General features: G+C 42.7%; 1 protein-coding gene across 2 annotated transcripts in view; it reads left to right on the forward strand.

Moving 5' to 3' along the window:
- MYO5B (myosin VB) overlaps positions 1-23507 on the forward strand; it is a 149256-nt gene that overhangs the window by 124074 nt on the left and 1675 nt on the right. Inside the window, exons 28-38 of one of the 2 annotated variants that reach the window (XM_062615394.1) lie at positions 2259-2498; positions 3309-3406; positions 10486-10563; positions 13727-13925; positions 14577-14670; positions 15845-15988; positions 17081-17232; positions 17578-17667; positions 19865-20015; positions 21177-21462; positions 22556-22730. In XM_062615394.1, coding sequence (XP_062471378.1) covers positions 2259-2498; positions 3309-3406; positions 10486-10563; positions 13727-13925; positions 14577-14670; positions 15845-15988; positions 17081-17232; positions 17578-17667; positions 19865-20015; positions 21177-21462; positions 22556-22730 — 1707 coding nt within the window. The remainder of the gene's footprint in view (positions 1-2258; positions 2499-3308; positions 3407-10485; positions 10564-13726; positions 13926-14576; positions 14671-15844; positions 15989-17080; positions 17233-17577; positions 17668-19864; positions 20016-21176; positions 21463-22555; positions 22731-23507) is intronic. The other variant, XM_062615396.1, reaches the window with a different exon arrangement.

Raw genomic sequence — 23507 nt, forward strand, 5'->3', positions numbered from 1 at the left:
CATCACTGATGCTGATGCAAAAAGGGTGTATGGGCAGGAGACAGTGGTTGTCTTGCCCATGTCTATATATATATATGTATATATATATATATGTATATTTTACTATTGCTCCACAAAATCCAGTGAGAAAGGAGTAGGGAATGAATTTAAATGTAACCTCTGAATGGAGCCCAGGACATGAGCTCTTGGAGCAGGGTTGTTGATAACTGCTTTCTTTCCTCATCTTCCTGGCTTCACTTCTAACCAGAGCACAGCTTGATATGACCAGTCCATGGAGCTAGCAGTGTGGCTGACCCATTTTGGAATAAAAAAGAGACAGAAGAACGGAAAAAGGAGGAGGAGGAGGGGAAAGAAAAAGCAGGGGGTTTACCCAGCAAATAACAAAAATCACAGAAGCTATTTGTGTAGAAAAGCATGCAATTGCTTTCATCTTACCTTTAACCTGTCTCTGAGCTTGATCAGAAAAGAGTGGAAAGCAAGCTGATGCTTTAACCACATAGCAAGAAGAGTTAAACCCAGTGTGGTATCAATTTCCCACAGTGCACACACTTTCCACTCTCTTGTTTTAAAACAGTTACAGAAAAGCCATTGTCTCACACACTCCCTCTGCTGAGCTGTGATTAATGTGGCTGTGGAGGAATTTCTGGATCTAATGCATTTCTTGCTCTTTTTCTTTCTGTGTGTTTTCTTTTTTTAATGACAGATGGCATAAAAGTACCTAAATATGCTCTGTTACTGATTATGTTGGTTCAGCTAGGAGTATGCTGGCTGTCCAGATGCCAAATCAGCTATTCTGTTCACACCTCTGCTGTGATAAAGCATGCTATTTATAATTTGTAAGGATTTATAATTGTAACACCCGTTTCCTATGGAAACGAGGTTTACACAGCTGTGCTAGCTACACGTTGTATAAATTGTACAAATTGGTCCCATCCCCCTATCCCCAGCCATTTTTTGAGTCGTTAGCTCACCTCAGCCAAAGCAGATAATGAAGCAGATATCCCACAGGTAAAGAGGGGTTGTGTGAGAAAGGTGTGGAAAGGGTCAAACAGCCTCTGGAGAGAGAAGCACTTGGATCTAAGTGGTGAAGGAGCTTGTGCTGTTGTAGACATAAGAAAATGCACATGGATGAAAGTCTGTCCCTAGGAAGCAGCTGATCCCAAATCAGTCAGACACCAGGCTTTGTCTTTAGATGTCTTAGGGTTTGCTGTGTTGTAGCTGGATATGGATTCCATTGGGTTTAGGTGTGGTGTAAGAGGTCTGGGTGCATGAGGGAGCAATCCTGAGTGCCACACTGCAGCAGCTGGTGATGGAGGATCTGGTGCAAAGAGAAGGTGGGTTGTTGGGATTTGGGCTGTGAGCAGAACCCCAGGAGTCTGTCTCCCTCCCTGTCTATGACTCATAGCAAGAACTCCCCATCCACAGGAGCAGAGCTGCTCTTGACCCAGCTGGGATGCTCCAGATAGGTTTTGGATGCTGGCTAAGAGCTGCCAGAGGTGTTGTTATCACCTGCAAACAAAGCCTCATGGTGAGATACTGAAATAAAGTCTGTCTTAGCTGCTGGAGTTTTATTCTTCTTTCTTTTACTGTCATGCAAAAGCAAATAAGTCCTTCAATTGTCTCTGGAAGCACGGTGAAGCTCGTTCATCATTATTCAGGAGAAGCTGTTGGTGTCAAACTTGTACAGCATTGCCCCTGCCTGTCAAGTGCCAGCAACTGACAAGATGTCAGAGTGAGAAATCCTCCAACTGCAAACATTGCACTGGGACAGGGGAATTACAAAGTGTGTGAGAAAAGAAGCTGTAGTGGGAATTCATGCAGCCCTAGCTCAGCTAACGGGATGTCTGTCATGATGAAGGGTCATGTAAATTGACATCTTCCAGCTTACCTAATGAATACGAAAGATGAACTAAACGTTGTGGAGCTGGTCGTGATTCCTAGATTGAGAAGGAAAAAGGAGTGGAGGAGAAACAAACATGTTTGGCTTCTCTAATGGCTTTCTTTAGTGTTTAAAACCAGAGTCAACAAATAAAAAAAATCTCACCTGTGTCACCCTGTAGCGCTCTTATTAAATAGCAACAGGCTGCTGGTTACAGCAAAAATCTTTTCTGAACCACACATGGCTGGTCAGGCAGCAAAAAACAGATCCTGGCAAGAACTGATCTTTCAGTGATCATTGGTAACGGAGTTATCTCAGAAAAGGAGGAGGCAGTGCAAGACAGTTTATCTAAACTGGTTAATGGCTTGGTATTTTCCAGAGGCAAGAGCTGGAGTCGGAGAACAAGAAGTTGAAGAATGAGCTTAATGAGCTGAGGAAAGCTATCGCAGACAAAGCAACCCAGAACAACTCATCCAACGATATTCAGGACAGTTATAACCTGTTACTGAACCAGCTGAAATTGGCCAATGAGGAGTTGGAAGTGAGGAAAGAAGAGGTGCTCATCCTGAGGACACAAATTATGAAGGCAGCCCAGCAAAAGGAGATAGGGAAAAACGTGGTAATGGATTTTCTTTTCCTTTTCCGATTCTGTTGCTGGAAATTCTCTTACTGCCTGTGCAATGCAGTTTCTGCTTTGGTAGGCTCTGGGTGGCAGGATGGAGCTGGGAGATTGTAGCTGGTTCTGCAGGGTTATAGGATGTTCTGCCTATGGATAAGATACAGTCCATGACATCAGGCAGCTCAGGATGATATGTCCCATGGTGGTCTGTACTGTTTGTTGTAAGGTGCTTGACCCCATACTTGATGAGGTCTGGCCAGACCACACAAAGGAAGAGTTTCTCCAACCCCGCACCAGGGTGTGATGGTCTAAAATGCTCCTAGTGACGTTTTGTGACAACTGGCTTATTCTGCAAGGAAATGGGATGGGGAAAAAGAGCTTCTGGACCAGATTCTGCTCATTGGATGTGGTGCAGCTGTAATGTTTCAGCTATTTCTGCTGGTGCGTAGGAAAGAAGGGAGCCTGTCCCATCACAGTCATTTGACAGCTTTTTGTTTAGAGCCTGTTCCAATGAAGAGCTCATTTTCTGAACATCCTCTACTTCAGCTTTTTAATTCACTGCCTTATTATTCCTTGAGGTTTTGCTATGTTTTGTATTTCAGTCCACACCACCTCTCTTATCTCCCTCCCGGGTTCACTGTATCCTCCTTCCATCTCGTGATCTTTGCTACTGTCTGTTTGCCTGCATGTGAATTCATAGAAACTTTCTAGTCTGATGGAGTCCCCAGAGAAGTTTCAGTATTGGTAACTTTGAAACACAGGAAGACATGTGCAGGATGTCATGGTGCTCTGTTTTGCTGTTGAATTTAGGAGAGCATCGCCAGTGACACCAGATGGCCGAACAGTGACAAGCACATTGATCAGGAGGACGCGATTGAAGCCTACCAGGGGATGTGCAAGACAAACCAGTAAGTGTGGACCACTTTGCAGCAGCAGGAGGGGCTAACAGAAGGAGCAAAGTATGAGAGGTGGGATCCAGACCAAAATCAACAACGTGTTTTAGAGTTACGGGTTTGTGGATTGTATTTTGCACCGTGAATCAAGGATGGGTCATAAAGGACCAGACACACACATACTGTAATGGGTGAGGAGCCCAGCTTGGTGAGGCGGTGTATCCCCAAAGGAAGGGAGATACTGGTCAGGCAGAAAAGACAACATAGAAGTGAGCAGAACAGGGTTTTGAGTTTGCTTCCACTACATAAATAGCATAAGACTAGGATTTGGAATATACTTAAGAATTATTTCATAGATTCACAGATTTGCAGACTGGTTTGAATTAGAAGGGATCTGAAAACTCATCCAGCTCCAACCCCCTGCAACAGGCAGGGACCCCTTCCACTAGAGCAGCTTGCTCCAAGCCCCTGTGTCCAACCTGGCCTTGAACACTGCCAGGGATGGGGCAGCCACAGCTTCTCTGGGCACCCTGTGCCAGCGCCTCAGCACCCTCACAGCGAAGAGCTTCTGCCTAAGAGCTCATCTCAGTCTCCCCTCTGGCAGGTTAAAGCCATTCCCCTTGGCCTGTCCCTACAGGCCCTTGTCCCAAGCCCCTCTCCAGCTTTCCTGCAGCCCCTTCAGGCACTGGAGCTGCTCTCAGGTCTCCCCTTCAGGAGCCTTCTCTTCTCCAGGCTGCCCCAGCCCAGCTCTCTCAGCCTGGCTCCAGAGCAGAGCTGCTCCAGCCCTCGCAGCATCTCCATGGCCTCCTCTGGCCTCGCTCCAACAGCTCCACGTCCCTCTTGTGCTGCTGCCCCAGAGCTGGATCAGGGCTGCAGGGGGGGTCTCCCCAGAGTGCAGCAGGATCCCCTCCTTCGACCTGTTGCTCATGCTCTGGGGATGCAGCCCTTCAAGTAAGTCCTCATACTAGGCTGGGAAGACAGCACACTTCTCTCTTGTTTTCCAGAGGTAAATGATGATCTTTAAATCTTTAAATAATGTTAAAGATGACCTTTAAGGTCCCTTCCAAACTAAACCCTTTTATAATTCTGTGAAAAACCTGCAATGGTGAACTGAGGTAATGGACATGTGCTGTGCTCTCTGGCAACACCCACATTATTGATTTTCTTGCATCTAAACTGAGAGTTGGGAACTTCTTTTTGATTACACGTTTTACCATAGCAAGGGTTATTACTGTGAATGTGTGTCTGTCCTTATAGTAACCACAGGCATATATTGCAAAGCATTCAGCGAATCCTCGCAGCTATTCATGACACCAAAAAATAGTACTGTCTTCCAAGAAGGCAAAATTACATGGATTGAAAAGCAAGATAATATGTAAAGTAAACTTATTTTACTGCAAGGAAATTGAGTGTTCATCGTCTTTTCTATACAGATGTTTGAGGCTTTTTCCCCTAAATAATTTGCATTCAGTGAGGTTAGTCCGAAGACGAAACTGTTGCAAATGAGTGGCCTTTAATAACACAGGGCACTGTGCCATTTTGTAAACTGGTTGCTGAAGTTTGTTAGCATTCCAGGGTAGGAAAGCCTGGACTTACTTAGTGTTTTATTCATACCTGTATGTATATGAGTAAAGGCACACCATCTCTGAATGTAATGTGAAAAATCGTGAAGAGTTGCTTAATGCTTTCAGGACTGGATGGCTAAAAAGGTGCAGTGGGAAATCCATGTGCCTCGCTTGATGTGCAAAAATTCAATGTATATACAGCTGTATGTACATTGTAGTGACAAGACAAGGGGGAATGGCTTTAACCTGCCAGAGGGGAGACTGAGATGAGCTCTTAGGCAGAAGCTCTTCCCTGTGAGGGTGCTGAGGCGCTGGCACAGGGTGCCCAGGGAAGCTGTGGCTGCCCCATCCCTGGCAGTGTTCAAGGCCAGGTTGGACACAGGGGCTTGGAGCAAGCTGCTCTAGTGGAAGGGGTCCCTGCCTGTGGCAGGGGTTGGAACTGGATGAGCTTTTAAGCTCCCTTGTAACCAAACCATTCCATGAGTCTATATAGCTGTGCAGTCAACTTTGGCATAGTGTCTGTGCTGTATGTCCCTCAAAGTTTCTGTCATAGTATGGGCTGGATTTTCTGAATATGCATCTACTTTGCTTCTTGTAAGAGCCATGGGAGAACCTGTGGAAATATAGTGTGTGAGTACAAAGATGGGCTTGCTGGAAGGACTGGGTTCCACTCACGTTGTGTTTAAACATACGTGGAAAACCTGATGGCTTGAGTTGAGGCTCTGCCCACACTAGTTCTGCCACCTTTCTCTTTGGGCTGGAGACCTGGAGGAGTTGGGATTGTTGGGGTCTAGGACTCCTGTGACAAGGATTTCTTACCTGGACATTATGTCTGGCTGGATCAGGACCAGGGTTTGGATTTTTTTCCAGTTCATTGCCATTGCATATTTATTTTCCTGAAGTAAACTTCCTGATGAAATTTCTGCACCTCTTGCAGCAAAAGTGATGAGATTGATTTAAACATCACCGTTTTGTCAGTAAATCAATGGGGCTTGGTGTGCTTCTACTGTGAGGTATGTTTTTTTGGTCACTTTTCCTTCAAAATTTATCCTGGAGGTGTAGGCACTGATATGGGATGTGAAATCCCATTATCAAGCACAGCCTTCATTATTCCCTAAACTGCATTTTCCAGTATGACATGTGTAGGGATGGTTAGTCTGTGCCCAGGCTTTGGTGAAGGAGTTTGAGTCAAAGTAAGAGTTGCTGCTTTTGTAAAGCGTGTGCCTGACCAGGTTGTATCCTTGTTCCCCAGCATTCATTGATATAGTATGTGTTGTCTGCTTTCACTCAGCCTGCCAAGAGACTTCAGTCCTTGAAACTAGATGGTTGTTAAGGTCCCTTCCAACACAAACCATTATATGGTTCTATGATTCTTTGGCTGCTCTGGTTTCCAGACTTAAAAACTTCTGCAGGGAGGATTGAATCAAGCATGTAAATCATCAGAAATGCTGCAATGATCTAATTTACCACAGGAATACAAATCTCTTTCCTTGCAATGGGACAGGTGAGCTGCAATTTAAGAAGTTCGTGTGATCAGGTCTTGGTTGTTTTTTGGCCTCTTAAAATCTGGTAAGGGAAATCTGCTACCTCCAGGCTCAGTTTCTTATTATTTCTCTTGTTTACCTCTCATATGAAGGTTGGCTGGAGCTAGGCTCATATAATTCAGTAGCAGCAGCTCTATGTATATCACCCTGATTTCTGTAGTGATTTATCCAGTGGCTGATTAATCACAGCCAGCTTCCCAGTTATATGGTTCCCTGTGCATTTGTTTGTATATTGAGCTGATTTTTAAACTATAGGCTGGAGTCAATGGCAATAAAATAGATGAAAACAAAAGCTCAGGGAGCATGGATTATTGTATTCATGGATATAAATTATATCTCTTCCACCCAGCACTAATTCACATTCATACTCTAGAGTCAAGTGTGGCAGCATGAGAAATAAAACTGTTTTCTCTTTCTAATCTTGATTCATAGATTGAGATTATGATGGACAGTTTAATGGACAGCTTTCCTGGTGGGATTGTAATTCTCAAGTGGGACTAATAAGCAAGAAGCATTTCTATTTCTCTTTACCCTGGTCCCTCTCAATCTGAGGGCAGTTTCTAACTGCGGTGGATTCTCTTCCACCAGTCCAGTCTGACTGATGTGGTAAAGCCATGGTCCGCCTAACTTGCGATGGTCACTCCTAACTTGAAGTCACGTCTTAGCTATTTAGGCTGTGGATGGAGCATGGCTTTACCTTGGTGGGAGATAGACCTTTTATTCACTCTATGTCTATATAATGCAGGAGTTTTAAATACAGCAGGAGGAAAACAGGAAAAACTGCCAGGTGCTGCTAACCCTGCCCATGCAGCAGTTCTTTCTCCAACCTGCTCTCAGGGTAAAGCCCTTTGATGCCAGGTCAAGGGGAAGTCTGAGTTAAAAAAGCCCCTTAATAAATGCAGTGAGCTCAGCTTTTTATTTTTTTTTTTTTTTAATTTTTATCCCCCCCCCCCCCCCCCCCCCCCCCCCCCTTTTTTTTTCCTGACTTTCAACTGTGAAAAAGCATCAAGTTAGTTGCCAGCTAATTTTCTGCTTCAATAACAAATGTAAAGCTAAGTTGTTTCCTGTTTCAGTTCTCGGGATCTTTCTTTCAAGCCTGTTTTGATCTTGGTGGAAAGTTAGAGCCAACAAAAGACCAGGTGATGATGTTAGAGATAATAACCTGGCAGCTCAAAGCGGATCGGGCTTAGTCTTTGAAATTAACTTCTGTGGTAACTTCCAAGTGATTTCTGTAGAATACATGGCTCTTTATTTTCTTCTGGGTAACTCCCACCTGCAGCTGCAGTGCTAAGTCAAGGGCTTCATGTGGAGGATGCTTTTGCAGCTGGAAGAGGCCATCCCATGGGAAAGGGTTCATATCTCTGCTTACCACTCTCCAATGTGCCGCTTTTTATCACTGCTTCTCATTCTGTCCTGTATCTAATCTGTGATGTGCATTAGTTTTCCACTTAATTTAAAAAAAAAAAAAAACACATCTGTGTTTGAACATCAAATATGCTTTCTTCTTTGTTGAGAGATGATAATGATCTGAAGATGATAAAAGTAACATCTCTGGGGTTGGGTGTATGTGCACCTCCTTTAGGTCACTTGCACAAGGCTACATGGAGGAGGAGAGGGAGGCAGCAGGCAGGAATTTGTCTCCTTTCATGTCTCCTTTCATGAAGGCAGTTTGCAAACTGCAAGGTCACCAGCTGCACTCTCAGGCCCAAACCTCCAACACAGGGAAATAAAGGAGAAATGAGTATTTGTAAACCATGTCATTTCAGCTCCTTTCAGCCATATTTCTGAGAAGGATGGATTTACCCAGCATTTTACAAAATTATTTTAGCATATACCAATTACTCTAATTGGCTTGAAAGGACTCCTGTTGACTTGTAATGTATTGGTCAGTATGACCTTCTGGGTAAGGGGATCTCGGTGATTTCTGAATCCATGCTGGCTGATGGACATGGACTGAATGCTGATTTCTCAGGGCAGTTTTATCTTAGTATAATGGCACCCTGTTGAGCTGCTTTCCTCATTTACCTCAACACGGATGATTAAAAGAAGCAGGAGAGCTGTTCCAAGAAGATGCATGTCTTAAAAACGCTGCTCGTTTTGTGAGATTTTCCATATTACTGACATAAATAAATAGTGAGGATCCTTCCTGGGCTTTTTCTTGGGTTTCAGTGCCAAAGCACACGTTCTGTTAAGATTATCTGAACCCCCCAAAAACGCCTTACTAACAAATAAGTCCAAATCAGACCAATAAACCTCCCTGTATCAGTCAGCCAATGGACTCTTTTGGAAACTTGCTACGTATGAGGTGAGAAGAAGACTTCAATTTAAATTCATGATGAATTTTCCAGATGTTAATGCCTGAAATATTTGCTAGTTTTGAGAAATGCCGTGCTCATACACTAAAATAGATGTACAAGCTGTCTGCAGTGGTGAGACACCTCTTGAGTCCTTTCATGGTGGTGCTCCAGCATCATATTTCTCACTGCTTTCCTTGTGTGAAAATTTGCTGTGGAAAGTTTTGTGTTGTTCTTTTGCACTTAAATATGCAGAGCTTTGTTTGCTGGGGAATGGCATCTGCTACACCTCTTTTCAAAACAGGAGATGCATGTTGACTTAGTTCTTTTATTCTTGGTCTGAAAGTTTAATGATATATTAAATGATTTTTTTGTTGTTGTTGTTATTTATTTTTTTATTATTATTTCCAGAAAGAAAAACTGTTTCTAAACTGACATCAAAACTAAGTAAAATCTGGCTGTAGCAAATGTTCCTGGTTAGGTTGACCAGCTTATATCACTCTTTGTCATGTGTTCAACACCTCATTAAAAAAGATGAATGAGTTTCCTGCCTTTTAGACCTTAAAAAAAACACAAAACACAAAAAAATCAACAAAAACTCAACTGTTAAAAGGAATCTTTTAGTATTTAAGTGACAAGAGACATGAGGCATTTTTCTGCCTGGACTGGGTATAGGAGAGATTTGATATAAAGATCCTTCTACCTAAGATATAAGGAAACAAATGCCCAAGGGCTGTTTGGACCAAAGTTTGCTCTGAGGAAGGGCTGATGGTTTTGACTTGATGATTTATCCTGCTAAAGTACAAGGAAGAAAATTTATTTAGTAGAAAGACCAGTGCAAGTATTATTCAGATCAGTGCAAGCTGCTGCAAAAGGAATGAAATGGAGAAACTCATTTTTAAAATGTCTTATTAGTGAGATGTGCCAGAGGATAGAAGGTCTGGAAGAGAAGTAAGCTGTTCCAAGTGATCAGTAAGCAATAAAATAGGGGGTTGTGTTGTGTTTGCACTGTAGGTTGGAAGTGCTTGCAGGCTGTTCCAGCTTTAATTTTGGGACAGGGAGCAGCCTGTTGGGAGCTGCTAAGGATCATTCTGTGCCTTTAATTTTACCCTGTCTGTGTTTGGGCAGCAATTCCTTACCCCTTGTGCTGACTTCTGCTCTCTGATTTATCCCTCACAGTCCTTGTTTCCTCCTCCCTGGTTTTAAAGCCAGCTGGTGTGATGTGGGCTTCCCAGATTTTCTTTGCAGTCATATAGAAACAGTTTAGTCATACAGAAAGAAAAACTCAGGCTCTGAAATCCAGGAGTCAGGCTTTTTGGTAAAAGTAGTAACATCCCAGGAATGATGGTAACCTGCTATAAGGCTGGACTGGGTGATCTGCGATGATCCTTTCCAACCCAAATGATGTTGGGTTCCCATATTAACTACAGTGGGTTGGGCAGGAAGGGAATGCACAAGGACACGTTTTATAGCTGGGGAGGAAGGAAAAGCTTCACCAACCAGGGGTGTCATATGGAGCACAGCCAGGGCATGTTTCTCCTTCAGCAGGGTGGAAAAGGAAATACAGTGTAATGAAAGTGTGGTTTAAAAACTAAATTAATACGGGTTCTGCACCTTTTTCCCTTCTATTGCAATTGACCTTTTGTCTTTCTCTGTCCTTCTTGTTTCCTTTCTCTGTCCGTTATTTCTAGCATGACTGAGGACTGGGGGTATCTCAATGAAGATGGAGAGCTCGGCTTGGCTTATCAAGGTTTAAAGCAAGTTGCCAGGTCAAACACTTTCTCTTTTCCCCTGCTGCTTCTCCCCTCTCCCCCTTTCACTTGCCTTTTCGTTTCTTTCCCTTCCTCTGCTGTTGTCCTGTTGTCCTCTATAGGAAACTGTTGTCCTCTTTGGGAGCAGCCAGAGGTAGGAATCTGGAGGAAATGAGACCCTCCTCTAATTTTCAGAGGAGTTGTGTTTCTAATTGGGCATTGCTGCCGGTGGCTGTTGCCATTAATGCCTGATCTGTGGTTCAGTGAGAATTATATTACATTAATGGGAAGTAGTGAGATAAAGGTGTTGGGAAGCTGTAATATCCACGATGCCAAAGAAAACCCAGCCCCTTTTTAGATGGAATTTGTTTGGGTTTTTTTGCAAATTGCATTAAGACATGACACCTGAAAATGCTTTCTCCCCATTCTTGACATGTCAGAAGTAGAGTCCCCGCGCTTGTATTGCGATGCTGTCTGCTTTGCATGATTGTGTGCTCCCATCCGTGCATTGCCTGTAGGTATAAGGAGGAAGGTGGACACCCAGTGCCATCCTTCCCATGTCTGGATCTAGTGAGCAAATATCCAGCGGGATACACAGGGGCAGTACCTGCAAATTCCGTATCTCCTGGGGATGATGCTTGCTCTGTAATGATCTCTCATCTCCACGTTAATGAAGGTTTAGAAATACAGCTAGGCAGAAGGACCCCTGGATTCTTCTCCTGGCTCAACCTGGTGCTTGGAATAGCTGATAATTAAGTGTTAATTAATCTGTGCTCTTCTACAGGGTGATTATGAGGCTCAAATATATATTGATTCAAATATATATATATAAAAGGTGAAATGAGGTGATTAAGCACATTATAGAGAGGGAAACAAACCTTTTGTAGAAGTAGTCTAAAGTGGTCTGATATATAGGTATCAGAGTAAAACCAAACAATAACAGGAACAATAAGAGGGATGATTCATCTGTTTTCCAAAGCAATACGGGAAATTCATAGAAGGGGGATGTTTTTCTGCAGGCTTCTCACTGTTAATCTGAACCTATGTGAAGAAATAAAATGGAAATTAAGTGCTTAATATTAATTTCATGGTGGGCCTGTATTTTCCAAGCCTATTAAGAATATAACTCCTGACATGATTATGAGACTCCATGCATTATTGACAAGGTTTCTATAGCAGGAAAACATGATTTTCTGTCTTTGCTGGATATGCTGGTTTTGGCTGGGATAGAGAAAATGGGAGTAGAGATTGGGTTATTTAGATCTTCCAATAACAATAACAAACCCCATGCTCTCAGAGCATGATTAATACCTCTTATGCAGAGATCTTTCGTAGAAAGTATATGTTCTTTTATACAGGCTTTAAAAAACAAAACAGTAAAAATAGTCCATGCTTAATTGTTGCTGCAGGGGAACTGCTCACAGGTGTGAATTTCCATGAGTTTCCTAGTTTCTCCATGAGTTTCCCAGAGTTGTAGCTTTTTCCCACTGGCACAGCTCCATGTCTGTGTGTGTCTTGAGTGAATGTGAAGCTGTCAACACCAGTTTTTCTCATCTTTGGGGATTTCCATTTTCATCAGTGTCACAAAGACACAAAGCCCATGAGCCTGGGGTGTAGTGTCTGTAGCTCTGCCCAGAAGAGCACATCAATGAGCTACAGGAAGGACAAGGACTTGGTTATCCCCCTCTGTCAATCTTCCTCATTGCCACCATCGCCCTGTGTAATGTGACTAATCAGTCTCTGTGTTTGGGACTAATATTTTGCATTTGCTGGCCCTTCATTAGAGTCCTCATAGCTTCTGGAGTCACTTTCTTTGGTCTTCTTGAAAGAGCTGGGGAGATTTCTATTTAGCAGAGGGTAGGGAATACGCTTTACGATGTCACTTGGTGGGTTTATCAACATTCCCATCAGGTGTGTACAGAAGGGAGTTAACATCCAAGCAATGAATCATTCTTCCCTTGGATTAATGGTTTTAAGAAATAGCTGGTTAATGCATTCACTAAATAGCATACTTTAGTTCACCATTTTCCTGCCCAAGTTTGTCCTTGTGCACAGGCTCAGGGCACGGCTAGAAGGAGACCTGGAGTAGGGGAAGAGGGAGTAGGAAAGTTTGGCAGGACAAATTATTAAAGTCTGGTACCCACCTAAAAGTGGGAGAAGGGCTGGTTTTCATGGCTTCTGTCAGGTGTGTGTCATGGAGGTAGAATTTGTTATGGAGTAGAAGTCTTTTTTCTCCCTGCTGAAGGGTCCAGGCAAAGTCAGTAGCAATGTTGAAAGCAGGAACTGATGAAGATGACAGAAAATCAACAGAGAAGCTGTGGCTGCCTCATCTCTGGCAGTGTTCAAGGCCAGGTTGGACACAGGGGCTTGGAGCAAGCTGCTCTAGTGGAAGGTGTCCCTGTCCATGGCAGAGGGTTGGAACTGGATGAGCTTTAAGGTCCCTTCCAACCCAAACCAGTCTGGGATTCTCTAATATTTAGAGACTACTACACGAGTAAAGAACCAGTTTGAAAGGAAGTGAGCACAAAAACAAATGCCCTTCAAGCTGAGCTTTTGCAAAAAGATCACAGGTGTTGATCTGCATGGATTTCTTGCCATGCATTTGCTTTTTGCTAATGGAAAGAGTAAAGGAACTCAAATTTGTGATACTGTTACAGATAGAAGAGAACTCTTGGAATTGTTGGGGTTTTTGTACTTCCTTTAAAAAAAAAAAAAAAGCCAGACTTTTGATCTCATTACTCTTAATTTCACAAGTATTTGATCTTCAGTATAGCAATGACAGACAATTTTCAGACAAATGTACCAGTGATAGCCACAGCACCCCTTTAGAATCATAGAGTCATAGAATAGTTAGGGTTGGATAGGATCTTAAGATCATAAAGTTCCAATACCCCTGCCATGGGCAGGGACACCTCACACTAAACCAGGCCAGCCCAAGGCTCTGTCCAACCTGGCCTTGAACACTGACATGGATGGAGCATTCACAACTTCCCTGGGCAACCTATTCCAGTGCCTCACCACCCTAACAGTAAATAATTTCTTCCTTATATCCCATCTTGTGTCAGTTTTATTGGAATTTGACTGGGAACATCTCCCAAGTTGGCCAGCTTTGAAGGATGTAAATGGTGGTTACAACCACAATGCTGAAAACACAGGCTGATAGGTGTGGTCCTTTTCTTAGGTTGCTGGAAGCACAGCTACAGGATCAGAGAAGAGAACATGAAAAGGAGGTGGAAGATCTGAAGAACCAGATGGACGCAATAAAAGAAGAGATGGAGAAGCAGCAAGAGTCTTTCCTGCAGACCCTGAAGCTCTCTCCAGAGGTTCAGGTGGAGTTTGGACTCCAGCGAGAAATTACACGTCTCACCAATGAGAATCTGGTAAGAGGCTGTACTAAAAACACAGCCTAAGGAAGAAGAAAAAAAAGCTATGCTGAGAGAAAGGAGATAGGAACCATGAATAGGAAGAAAGGCACTGGGGTCACTTTCACACCTCCTGGACTCTGCAGAATCCTTCAGCATCTCCCACTGGAGCATTGGGGAGTGTTGGTACTTGGCCTTGGACTATTGTTCAATGGCTGTATGACTTTTGTAACTTCCTAGGTGCTTTATTTTTTTTTTTCATCTTCTTTAAGCCTGTCCACTTTGTGGCACTGCCTAACAAATGAGATCACTGTAACGTGTAGTTATGCACACAGATAACACAATCCTTCTTCTTACTTGCATTTATTGGGAGTGTGGAAGGGCACTTGTTAACTCCAAAAACTTGGCCTTGGCTGGTCATAAATCTTTCCTATCTCACCTCCTGTATCTGGAGTGAACATTGGTCACTTCTGAGTTCAGGTGAGGACTTCTTGCCTTTCTAAACAACTCTAGTATGTAAGTAGTGTTGGAACTGTTTACATGATTAAAAGCCAGGAGTAAAATGCTCTGGGTGGTGTGTTGCAAGTATCGCCTGCTGCAAACTCCCCATTAGAGTTGTTCTTGGGCTTAATGTTTTATTTTAAACCCAATGCATCTTCTGTTTTTCAGGATCTTAAAGAATTGCTAGAGAAGTTGGAAAAGAATGAGAAGAAGCTGAAGAAGGAGCTGAAGCTTTATATAAAGAAGGTCCAAGATTTTCAAGGTGACTTGGCCGTTAATAGACATTGGGGTGCAGGAGCAGCAGTCTGGTTTTGCTTCTTTGGTTGGCCTTGGAGAACTGCAGGTTTTGTAAGATTTTGCTCATTCTGGCACTGAACTAGGAGCAAGCACTGAGGTAATTGCTGGCGTGACAGCAAATGGTGCTCCTGGGTCATGCTTAGGCTGCCTTCGAGCAAGTACAGCTGCACTGCTGTAGCTTTAGCTTGTGAACATTGTTGAACATGGTAAACTTTGAAGTGGGCCCAGGAAGCGATGGGGGACTAGTGCTTGGTGGAGATGATGGTCTGACACTTGGTGTATCAGGGTTTGGAGGGTATTTAAAGGAACCTTTTTGCTTTCATTGCTGTTGATGATGTGACCCACAAGGAGATGGAGAGAGGATACCAATGGTTAGCAGGCAAGTGTGCTGATATGGCAATTTTAAGGAGGAATTAAAACCACTTAGGATTAAAATCTATGCATATATTCTGCTTGATCAGAAAACATCTCAGATGTGACATCTGTGTTGTATAGAAGGACCTTCCCATTCTCTGGAGATGCCATGATTAGTCAGAGATCCCCATTCTCATGAGCTAATTTTTGAAAACTAGGCATTAAGTGAAATTAAGCTGAATAACTGGAGAGCTTCCATAGCTCACACAGCTGGTCTCTGTCACTGTAATTTGCATGCAGCAGGCTGCTGTTTCCTGCAGTACTTGTGTGCTGGTCCTTTCTCTTTTATTAAGCTTTTATGGAAGCACAGTGTTTAATGGTGTGCCACCATGGTTCTTCAGCTTTACAGCCAGCCAGGAGATGCGATGTTTCAGTGTATTTTCATTGTCTGGCTATTTTTTTTCCTCTCTGTGAAAGCCATACACTAAAAAGTTTCCCACAGAGTTATTACTTTCTAGCCTGTGGTTCCTTAGAAAATAAAAATTACTTCATCTTTCCCTCCTTAAATCCAGCTTTTGTGCTCTTTCTTTCATTCAGAGTCAGAACTACTGCTGACTGGTAATTCAAGATCTGGTCCTTTATATCTCTATAAGTCTGTTGAAGATAATGACATTATTGGAAACAATACATAACTTTTTTGTCCTGGTGTCTGCTCTAGGGCTGTGGAGGAACTGAACAGTTCTCAATTGCCAGGTACCACCTTTCATGCTCTTTCCTCTTCACAGCATTCCAGACTGTGGTACCAGCAGAGAGAAGGCAGCGTGAATGTCACATGCAAGTTGCTGTTCAGAGGAAGGAGAAAAATTTTCAGGGCATGTTGGAATATTATAAGGAAGATGAGCCACTTCTCATCCAAAACCTCATTACAGGTGAGGAGCTTGCTTGTTTCCTTCTTCTCTTGAGTGGGAGAGTTTGTAAACTTGAGATCTCAAGGTAGACAAATAGATCTTCTTAAATTAATCCTTTCTGAGGGCTGCATGTTTGTGGTGACAGCAGTTTTGGTAGGCGGATCAGTGCAGCACTAAGTAGATAGACCAGCATGGATATAATCCTTAGGAATAGGAAAAAAAAAATATCAAAAAAGGAGGCTGTAGGGCAGGCAGTAACTTGCTGAACTACATACAGTGTGGTAATTGATAGGGAGGGGATAGCAAAGGATAGACCCTGTGGATTTTGTGCAGCAATGGAACAGAAGTAGTTTGGTTTATGAGATGATAATGATAAATAACAGATAATAAACTTGGGAGCTCCTTTGTGCTTGAAGGTCTGATCGGAATTGCTGTAGCATCCCCTTATTCAATGCTGTTAGGGAAGTTGTGCTAAAGTGTTAGTATTTACCATCCCTCTCTAACCCCAGAAGAAACCAGTAAGGATATAAAAAGTGTTCAAAGAGCAGTGCTAGCCCATTGCTGTGGTCTTTGAAGTTCCCCTAATCAAACAGGCTTTTTCTTTAGAAGCTGCAAATTCCCTAAGCTGCCATTAGGATTCAGTATCATAAAGGAAAGGATTTACTACATCATGAGTTCAGTGGTGGGGGTTATACTCTGCAGGAGAAAGTCCTAAAAGCCTTAGGAGGCTTTTCTAAGGTTGTTTGTGTGCCTCTTGGGTAGGCTTTTACATGGTAAGTAAGATCTAATGCTACCTATGCATCCATAAGGTGAAATGGGATGCTGTCAAAAACTTCAATGCAGACAATGCTACTCTCCTGAGGCGTAGTGTTGCAACTTTTCTGCTTTGCCAGGCTCCAGCAGGTCCATCTGTCCTGCAGTTGTACCTCTGGTTCTGCATCCATGTTGCAGAGAGGGATGCAAGTCACAGAGCCAAACTCTAGCCCTCCCAGGGTTGGGGCAGACAGGTTTGCCAGGTTACAAGTGCAGCTCAGGTGCTCACTGTTTCCCTGCTAGTTGGTGAATTTTGAGAGGATTTACAAACAAAAAAAAAACCCTCACTAAACCTTCTAGATCTCAAGCCCCAGGCGGTGTCTGCTACTGTTCCTTGCCTTCCTGCCTACATCCTTTACATGTGCATCAGACATGCGGATTACATCAATGATGACCAGAAAGTGCACTCCTTGCTCACCTCCACCATCAATGGCATTAAGAAAGTGCTGAAGGTAGGTATCCATTTTCTCTTGTCCTCGGGTTGAGATGATCTAAGCTGGTAATAAGCATGTCAAAAGGTGTGATATTCAGCTCTCATAGTGATTTTCAAACCATATTACTCTTATGGCTTCCTTTTTTAAAAGAACAAGGAGAATTAATATTCTAGCAATATAATTGTTTGCACTTACAGATTAAAAATAGAATGTTTGCAGGGAACAAATGGCTAATATTGCCCATCTGCAGAGAGAGAGCTTTATGATTCTAAATGAGGAAACTCAAAATGATTTTGTTTTGCTATGCCAGCATCCCCCACTGAAGGAGGGGAGTCTCACATTCCTTTAATTTTGCTCCTCCAGAAACACAATAATGATTTTGAGATGACATCGTTTTGGCTGGCGAATACACGTCGCCTCCTGCACTGTTTAAAGCAGTACAGCGGAGATGCGGTAAGAAACTCATCATTGATCTTGAGTGTGTTGGTATTCCTCCAGGAAGGTTTGTCAGGTCTCCTGGGTCTAGTGGCTTCCCTCTAGTCAGGGATCATCTCTGACTTCACTCTTTGGTTAATTTGGATATAACATGAGGCAGTTTCTAGAATCACAGAATCCCAGACTAGTTTGGGTTGGACAGGAGCTTAAAGCTCATCCAGTTCCAAGCCCCTGCCACGGGCAGGGACACCTTCCACTAGAGCAGCTTGCTCCAAGCCCCTGTGTCCAACCTGGCCTTGAACACTGCCAGGGATGGGGCAGCCACAGCTTTTCTGGGCAGTCACCGTGACAGTGAAACATTTCTCCCTTCTGTGTAGTCTGAAGTGGACCAAATGTTCATGAGGCATTGCACTGATATTTGATCTCAACATTTGAGACCTGAAGGCACAAACCCTACATCACATGCAACAGAACAGTTTAAATTTCATAGCCAACCGTGCACTTTGATTTGTCCAAACAGGGGATTCCCTTCTGGTAGGGTGTTTTGAAGGCTGATCTCCTAGTTCTAGTAGGTCCTGCAGCTTTTCATTAACCATGATTTTTAGACGGGGGAAAATTGTCCCAAATTTTGCAATTTTTTTTTTAACATTTCTACTGATAGTTTTTTTCCTGTTCTGTTCAACTAGATCAAAATAACCACACTTTGAGAGGGCAAAAATGAAAATCATAATGTAAGCTTTTGGAAATAAGTCCTCTCATTTCTTGCCACCTTAGTAATATTTCATAAGTGAAATAAGTTTTATTATAGCTGATCCGAGAAAATCAGATTGTAATAGTCCTCTTAGTACATCACACGCTGCCATCCTTATAGCCATATGTTCTGGGTATTAAGATTTTCAACAGAGCTAAATACGTCATTTCTCATTTAGTTTTGGTTTGTGTTAGATATATTAAGCAATGAAGCTTTTAAGAATAAATGAAAAAAAATCATAGAATCAAATTAACTATTCAGGTCATTCACAAGATAATGACTGGTGTGTAAAACTCAGTGTTGGACTTCCAAGATTTAAATTAAAAAGAAAATTAATTTAGATGATAATTACTCATTGTTTAGCTCCTGTTCGCCCTCTTCTGCCTGGATAAGAACATTACATTTCAGGAAACAGAAAACCAGCAGGGTAGGAAAAAAAGGGAACCCAAACTTAAATTTCAGATTCTTTGCTATAATTTACTATGTTAAGTGAACCACTATTTGCAAATTAAGTTGATAATTTGGTGGAAAAGCAAAGGGGAAAAATAATTCTGAACAGTTTTCAAAATACTGCTCTTTCATCTGAAATCCAACCTATCTGAAAGGAAACAGGTTTGAAAGGAAATCCCAAACTAAATGCAGTCTGGCAATGCAAATAGAATTTGTCAGAAAAAATGGAGAAATTCTGAAGTCAACTCAAATTGTACATGTTGTATTTTTATATCTTACTAGTCAGCAAACAACAGAAAAATTTTCATAGCTATCAATTGGTGTCAAAACAAGAAAACAATATGAACAGGCAATTAAAGTGGCTGTGCTGATTACAGAATTAAGTTAGATCACATTTGCTTCTGGCAGCAAAACTAGCACTAATGTCTGAGCCCAGAACTTGTGGCTACAGCATCCATGGCAGGATCAGAGGTCAGCTGCTGCTTCAGCAAAAGGCAGGGAATAAATTCAGTTACTTGGAGAGATTTCCACACTTCAGATCTTTAAAAATATTGTCAAAGCATACAGCATGTGGTTAAATTTCTTTAAATTATTTCCTAAACTATCAATCTCAAAATACTTGGTTTCCCATAAATAATTGTGACTTACAGGGATAAATAGCTAGAAAAAGTTTCTCAGTGACTGAAATGTCATTTTCTAGTTCATATATATATTGCAGTTAATACAGATGTTGCTCCTTGCTAAAGCTAAAATGACAGACTTCTCACTTAATGGTACTTTTCTTCAAAAAGCAGACCTGTAGTAATAATTTATGAACAAATGGCTGAGTAAATCAAAGGTGATTTATGAGTCTAGATCTTTCCTATAATAGAGTAACAATGTCCTTTGGTAACATCTCTGGATATATTGTACTGTAAGGGTTTGTTTGTTTGTTGTTTTTTTTTTTAATAGAGTGGTTTACTGGACTATAAATAGGTGGAATAATGAAACTAGGTGTTTTAATCTCTCATTCAGGGTTTCATGACACAAAATACGCCTAAACAGAACGAGCACTGTCTGAAGAACTTTGACCTGACTGAATACCGCCAGGTGCTGGACCACCTCTCCATCCAGATCTACCAGCAGCTCATTAAGATAGCAGAGGGCACATTCCATCACATGATTGGTAAATTCACATTAGCCTTTAGGAGGGTGTTTTTTTTCACTGTAGTTATCTACTCTGAGGGCTTTTCAGACCTTTGTATGGTGCTAGAATGACCTCACCACAAAGGAAAAGCCTGTAGTTGGTCAGAAGGCATATGTTACAAAACATAAGGGCTTGGTTTGGAGGAGGTCCTTGTGTTAGCAGTGACCTGGAGTTAGGGAGGCAGACCTGGATGAATTTATATTTTCCCCTATGATAGAAACTAATAGAGATGAGGGATCCCCCCTCCCACCCCCCAATGATAAATTATACCTCCTTCATTTCTATTGGAGAGGTGGTGACAGAGGTGAGGTGGTGCTGGTGGGTCTGTAGGAACACAGTTCTCCTCCATATCATGTTCACAGTTAAGCTTTTTATGGGTGGAAATGCACATTATGAGGGAAGAGAGAATTGGGAAGAGAAAAAAAGAGACTAATAAAGCCCCTGTTTTGCCAGGGTGAGCCAGTGTGAGAAGAATTGCCTCCCCATCTACATTAGTCCTCCTCATCGCTAAGCTAATTGAGGGGTTGTTCTCAGTGCTTTATATTTTCTAGCTACTAGTGTTTTTCTTGAGCTCCCAGCCTGGTCCCTTCTGTATCTGGGACTCTTTCCCTTTACCCTCCAAAAGTCCTTGCACAAATTCTGGCTATACCAGATGGCATCACTGCCTACCATCACTGCATGTACCTCCTGCTTGTTGTAGAAATTTGTCCTGTTCCTCTATCAGTTAGTCAGGCTGTTATTACTTCTAATCTATCTTCATTTCTTCCAATCTTTTGAGCCAATTAATCACTTTAACTGCAGAATTTAAGGCTCTGTGGTGGATATACAGAGAGAACTGATTACAGCTCAAAAGAGAGCTGTTGCCTGTTTCTGCAGCATCTTAAGTGATTTCTGTGTAATAACATCAAGGAAGAAAAAAGTGTGACCTTATAGATATATTTTGTGCTTTAACTATTTTGTATTATCATAGTAAACTAGCAATTCATGGATCTGTCCTGCTTTCAGACCTCACAGCATCCATCATGTTGCATTACTGAGACTGCTGCATGTTTGGAACTGCTCATGGAGGGATCAGTTCTTGCCTCTAGTGACTAAAAGGTGGATAGAAGTGCTTTTAGCTCATTTTCCCCCCTTTTTCAGTGTCTGCGGTGTTGGAAAATGAGAGTATCCAAGGGCTTTCTGGTGTCAAACCAATGGGCTACAGAAATCGCTCCTCCAGCATGGCAGAGGGTGACAGCTCCTACAGCCTAGATGAAATCATTCGCCAGCTGAACGCATTCCACACCATCATGTGTGACCAGGGTATGGACCCAGAGATCGTGCAGCAGGTCTTCAAGCAGCTGTTCTACATGATCAATGCAGTTACCCTGAACAACCTCCTATTAAGGAAGGATGTCTGCTCGTGGAGCACGGGCATGCAGCTAAGGTGGGACAGTGACTTGGGGCAGGGATGTACCTACTTAAGGAAGCCTTGTTAATTTTATAAGGTAGTGGAAAATAGGAAAATAAAATGCAATGGTGTAAGTAAGGAGGGAAACTGGATTCAGCAGAGGACTGATGCAGTTAAATCTAACCCCCATTGTGTAATGCCTGTGTGATGAAGTTTACTGTGCCACTTGTGAATTAAATATATGTTATACTAATTTTCTCTGGGGTATGCTTTCCCCACCTTTCTCTCACCAAGACTGAGCAGGTGATGTAGGACAGGTTGGACACTGGGATGGAGAAGTCTCTGGTTCTCTCCTTCTGCCATGTCTCTGATTTTTGAATGTTGTAGTGTCAAAGACTCCAGCCTTAAAGATGTTAACCCCTGTTGCTGTGTGCAGTGCCTCCAGCTTCTCATGAACTGCAGAGAAGTGGCAGCAAAGGATCTGCTGGGCTGGGATGAGAGGCCTACATTCCCCATTGCTGTCTTAGCATAGTGGTGTAATAAGGGTTGAAATTTGAAAGGGCATCTAGTGCAAACCTGCCACAAAGGGGCCATGAATGTTTATCAGCCCTGGCATAAATCTATCAACTTCTTTCGTAGTGAAAGTGATTTAAACCTTTTTTTTTGCTACCCTCTCTCCTTCCCACAGTGAATCTTTTGCATGTTCCCCATCTGCCTGGGAGTGGACACAGGCACAGGCAATTTTTTGTGTAAATATTTTCAAAGATACTTGGGTATCTTGCAGGATTTTGTTATCATTTGAAAGCTTGTCAAAAGCTTAATTTTAATTGACTTTTGAATCTGAACAAACATAAAGGCTGTACAAAAGCACAGCCCTTGTGCTTTTCTTGTGCTCAGCTGTTACATAGCTCATCTATTTCTAAGGTACCTAGAATATAGATTTTGCTTTGAGTTGTTGAGTATTAAGCTTTGGTCTGGTTCTGTCTTGTCATGTGTATCACAAATATGAATCACAAAAAGTCACATCTGCCAGCACTGCAGCATACCTTGAGTCATGTAGAGGATTTTTCAGATGTTATGCCTTATCTCTGGGCTGTCAGCTTATGTCTTATCTTGGTTGCTTACCCAGGTTTAACATAAGCCAGCTGGAGGAATGGATCCGTGCGAAAAATCTGCAGGAGAGTGGAGCAGCACAAACTTTGGAGCCCTTGATTCAGGCAGCACAGCTTCTGCAGCTGAAAAAGAAAACTTCAGAAGATGCTGAGGCCATCTGCTCCTTGTGCACATCACTCACGACCCAGCAGGTAAGGAGCAGGGCAGAGATTCACACCACAGGATAACCAAAGGAATGGGAAAGGATGGTGTCCTGGTGCCAGCTCTTCAGTGCCTGGACTCAGCATGCCATTCCAGGGGTGGGGGCACCTTGTCCTTTTGAGGACTACTGGTAAGTACTAACCCCTGTCAGTGGTGGTCACCGCAATGGTTCCTCTCCTACAGTGGCACTGATGACACTGGAGCTCCAGAAACATGCAAAGTTGAAACCCAGCCCCAAAGACTTCATGATATAAGTCAGACACTTGGAATTTTAAACCCACACATTACCATTTCCCAGGGTCTAACCTGGCTAGGTCTGCAGGATGCCCACCAAAGATTCATATTTGGGGCAGGAAGTCGATAACTACCCATGTAAGCTGGCAGGCTCTGACCTTAAACTATAAGACTCCATTCCAGAAGGATATGAACTCATGTTTTTTGCTGCTGGATTGCCTGGTCCTCATTTGATAATGGTGTAGGAGGAAAGAAGTGAGAGGTGTGAGCTGATCTCCAGTGCTTGGAGATCCTTTCTCCTGTATTTGTGTCTCCTTGTCTTGAACATGTGTTCTTGAGAAGCCAGTGGGTGGTAGTGGAGGAGCAGAAGTGAGGAAGCTTCAGAAGTCTTGCAGAGGTGACATCAGAAGTACTGGGAAGTGGTCACCTGTGTCACTGTGTCAACTGAACGGAGTCCCTGTGTAAATCTGTTGTTCAAGTGTATTCCCAGATGACCATCTTTGCCATAAGAAGTGGCTTTTATAGGCCTGTAA

The sequence above is a fragment of the Pezoporus occidentalis genome, unplaced genomic scaffold, assembly GCF_034315485.1.
Source record: "Pezoporus occidentalis ecotype Australia unplaced genomic scaffold, CSIRO_AGI_Poc_V1 ctg180, whole genome shotgun sequence".
NCBI classification, from domain to species: domain Eukaryota; kingdom Metazoa; phylum Chordata; class Aves; order Psittaciformes; family Psittacidae; genus Pezoporus; species Pezoporus occidentalis.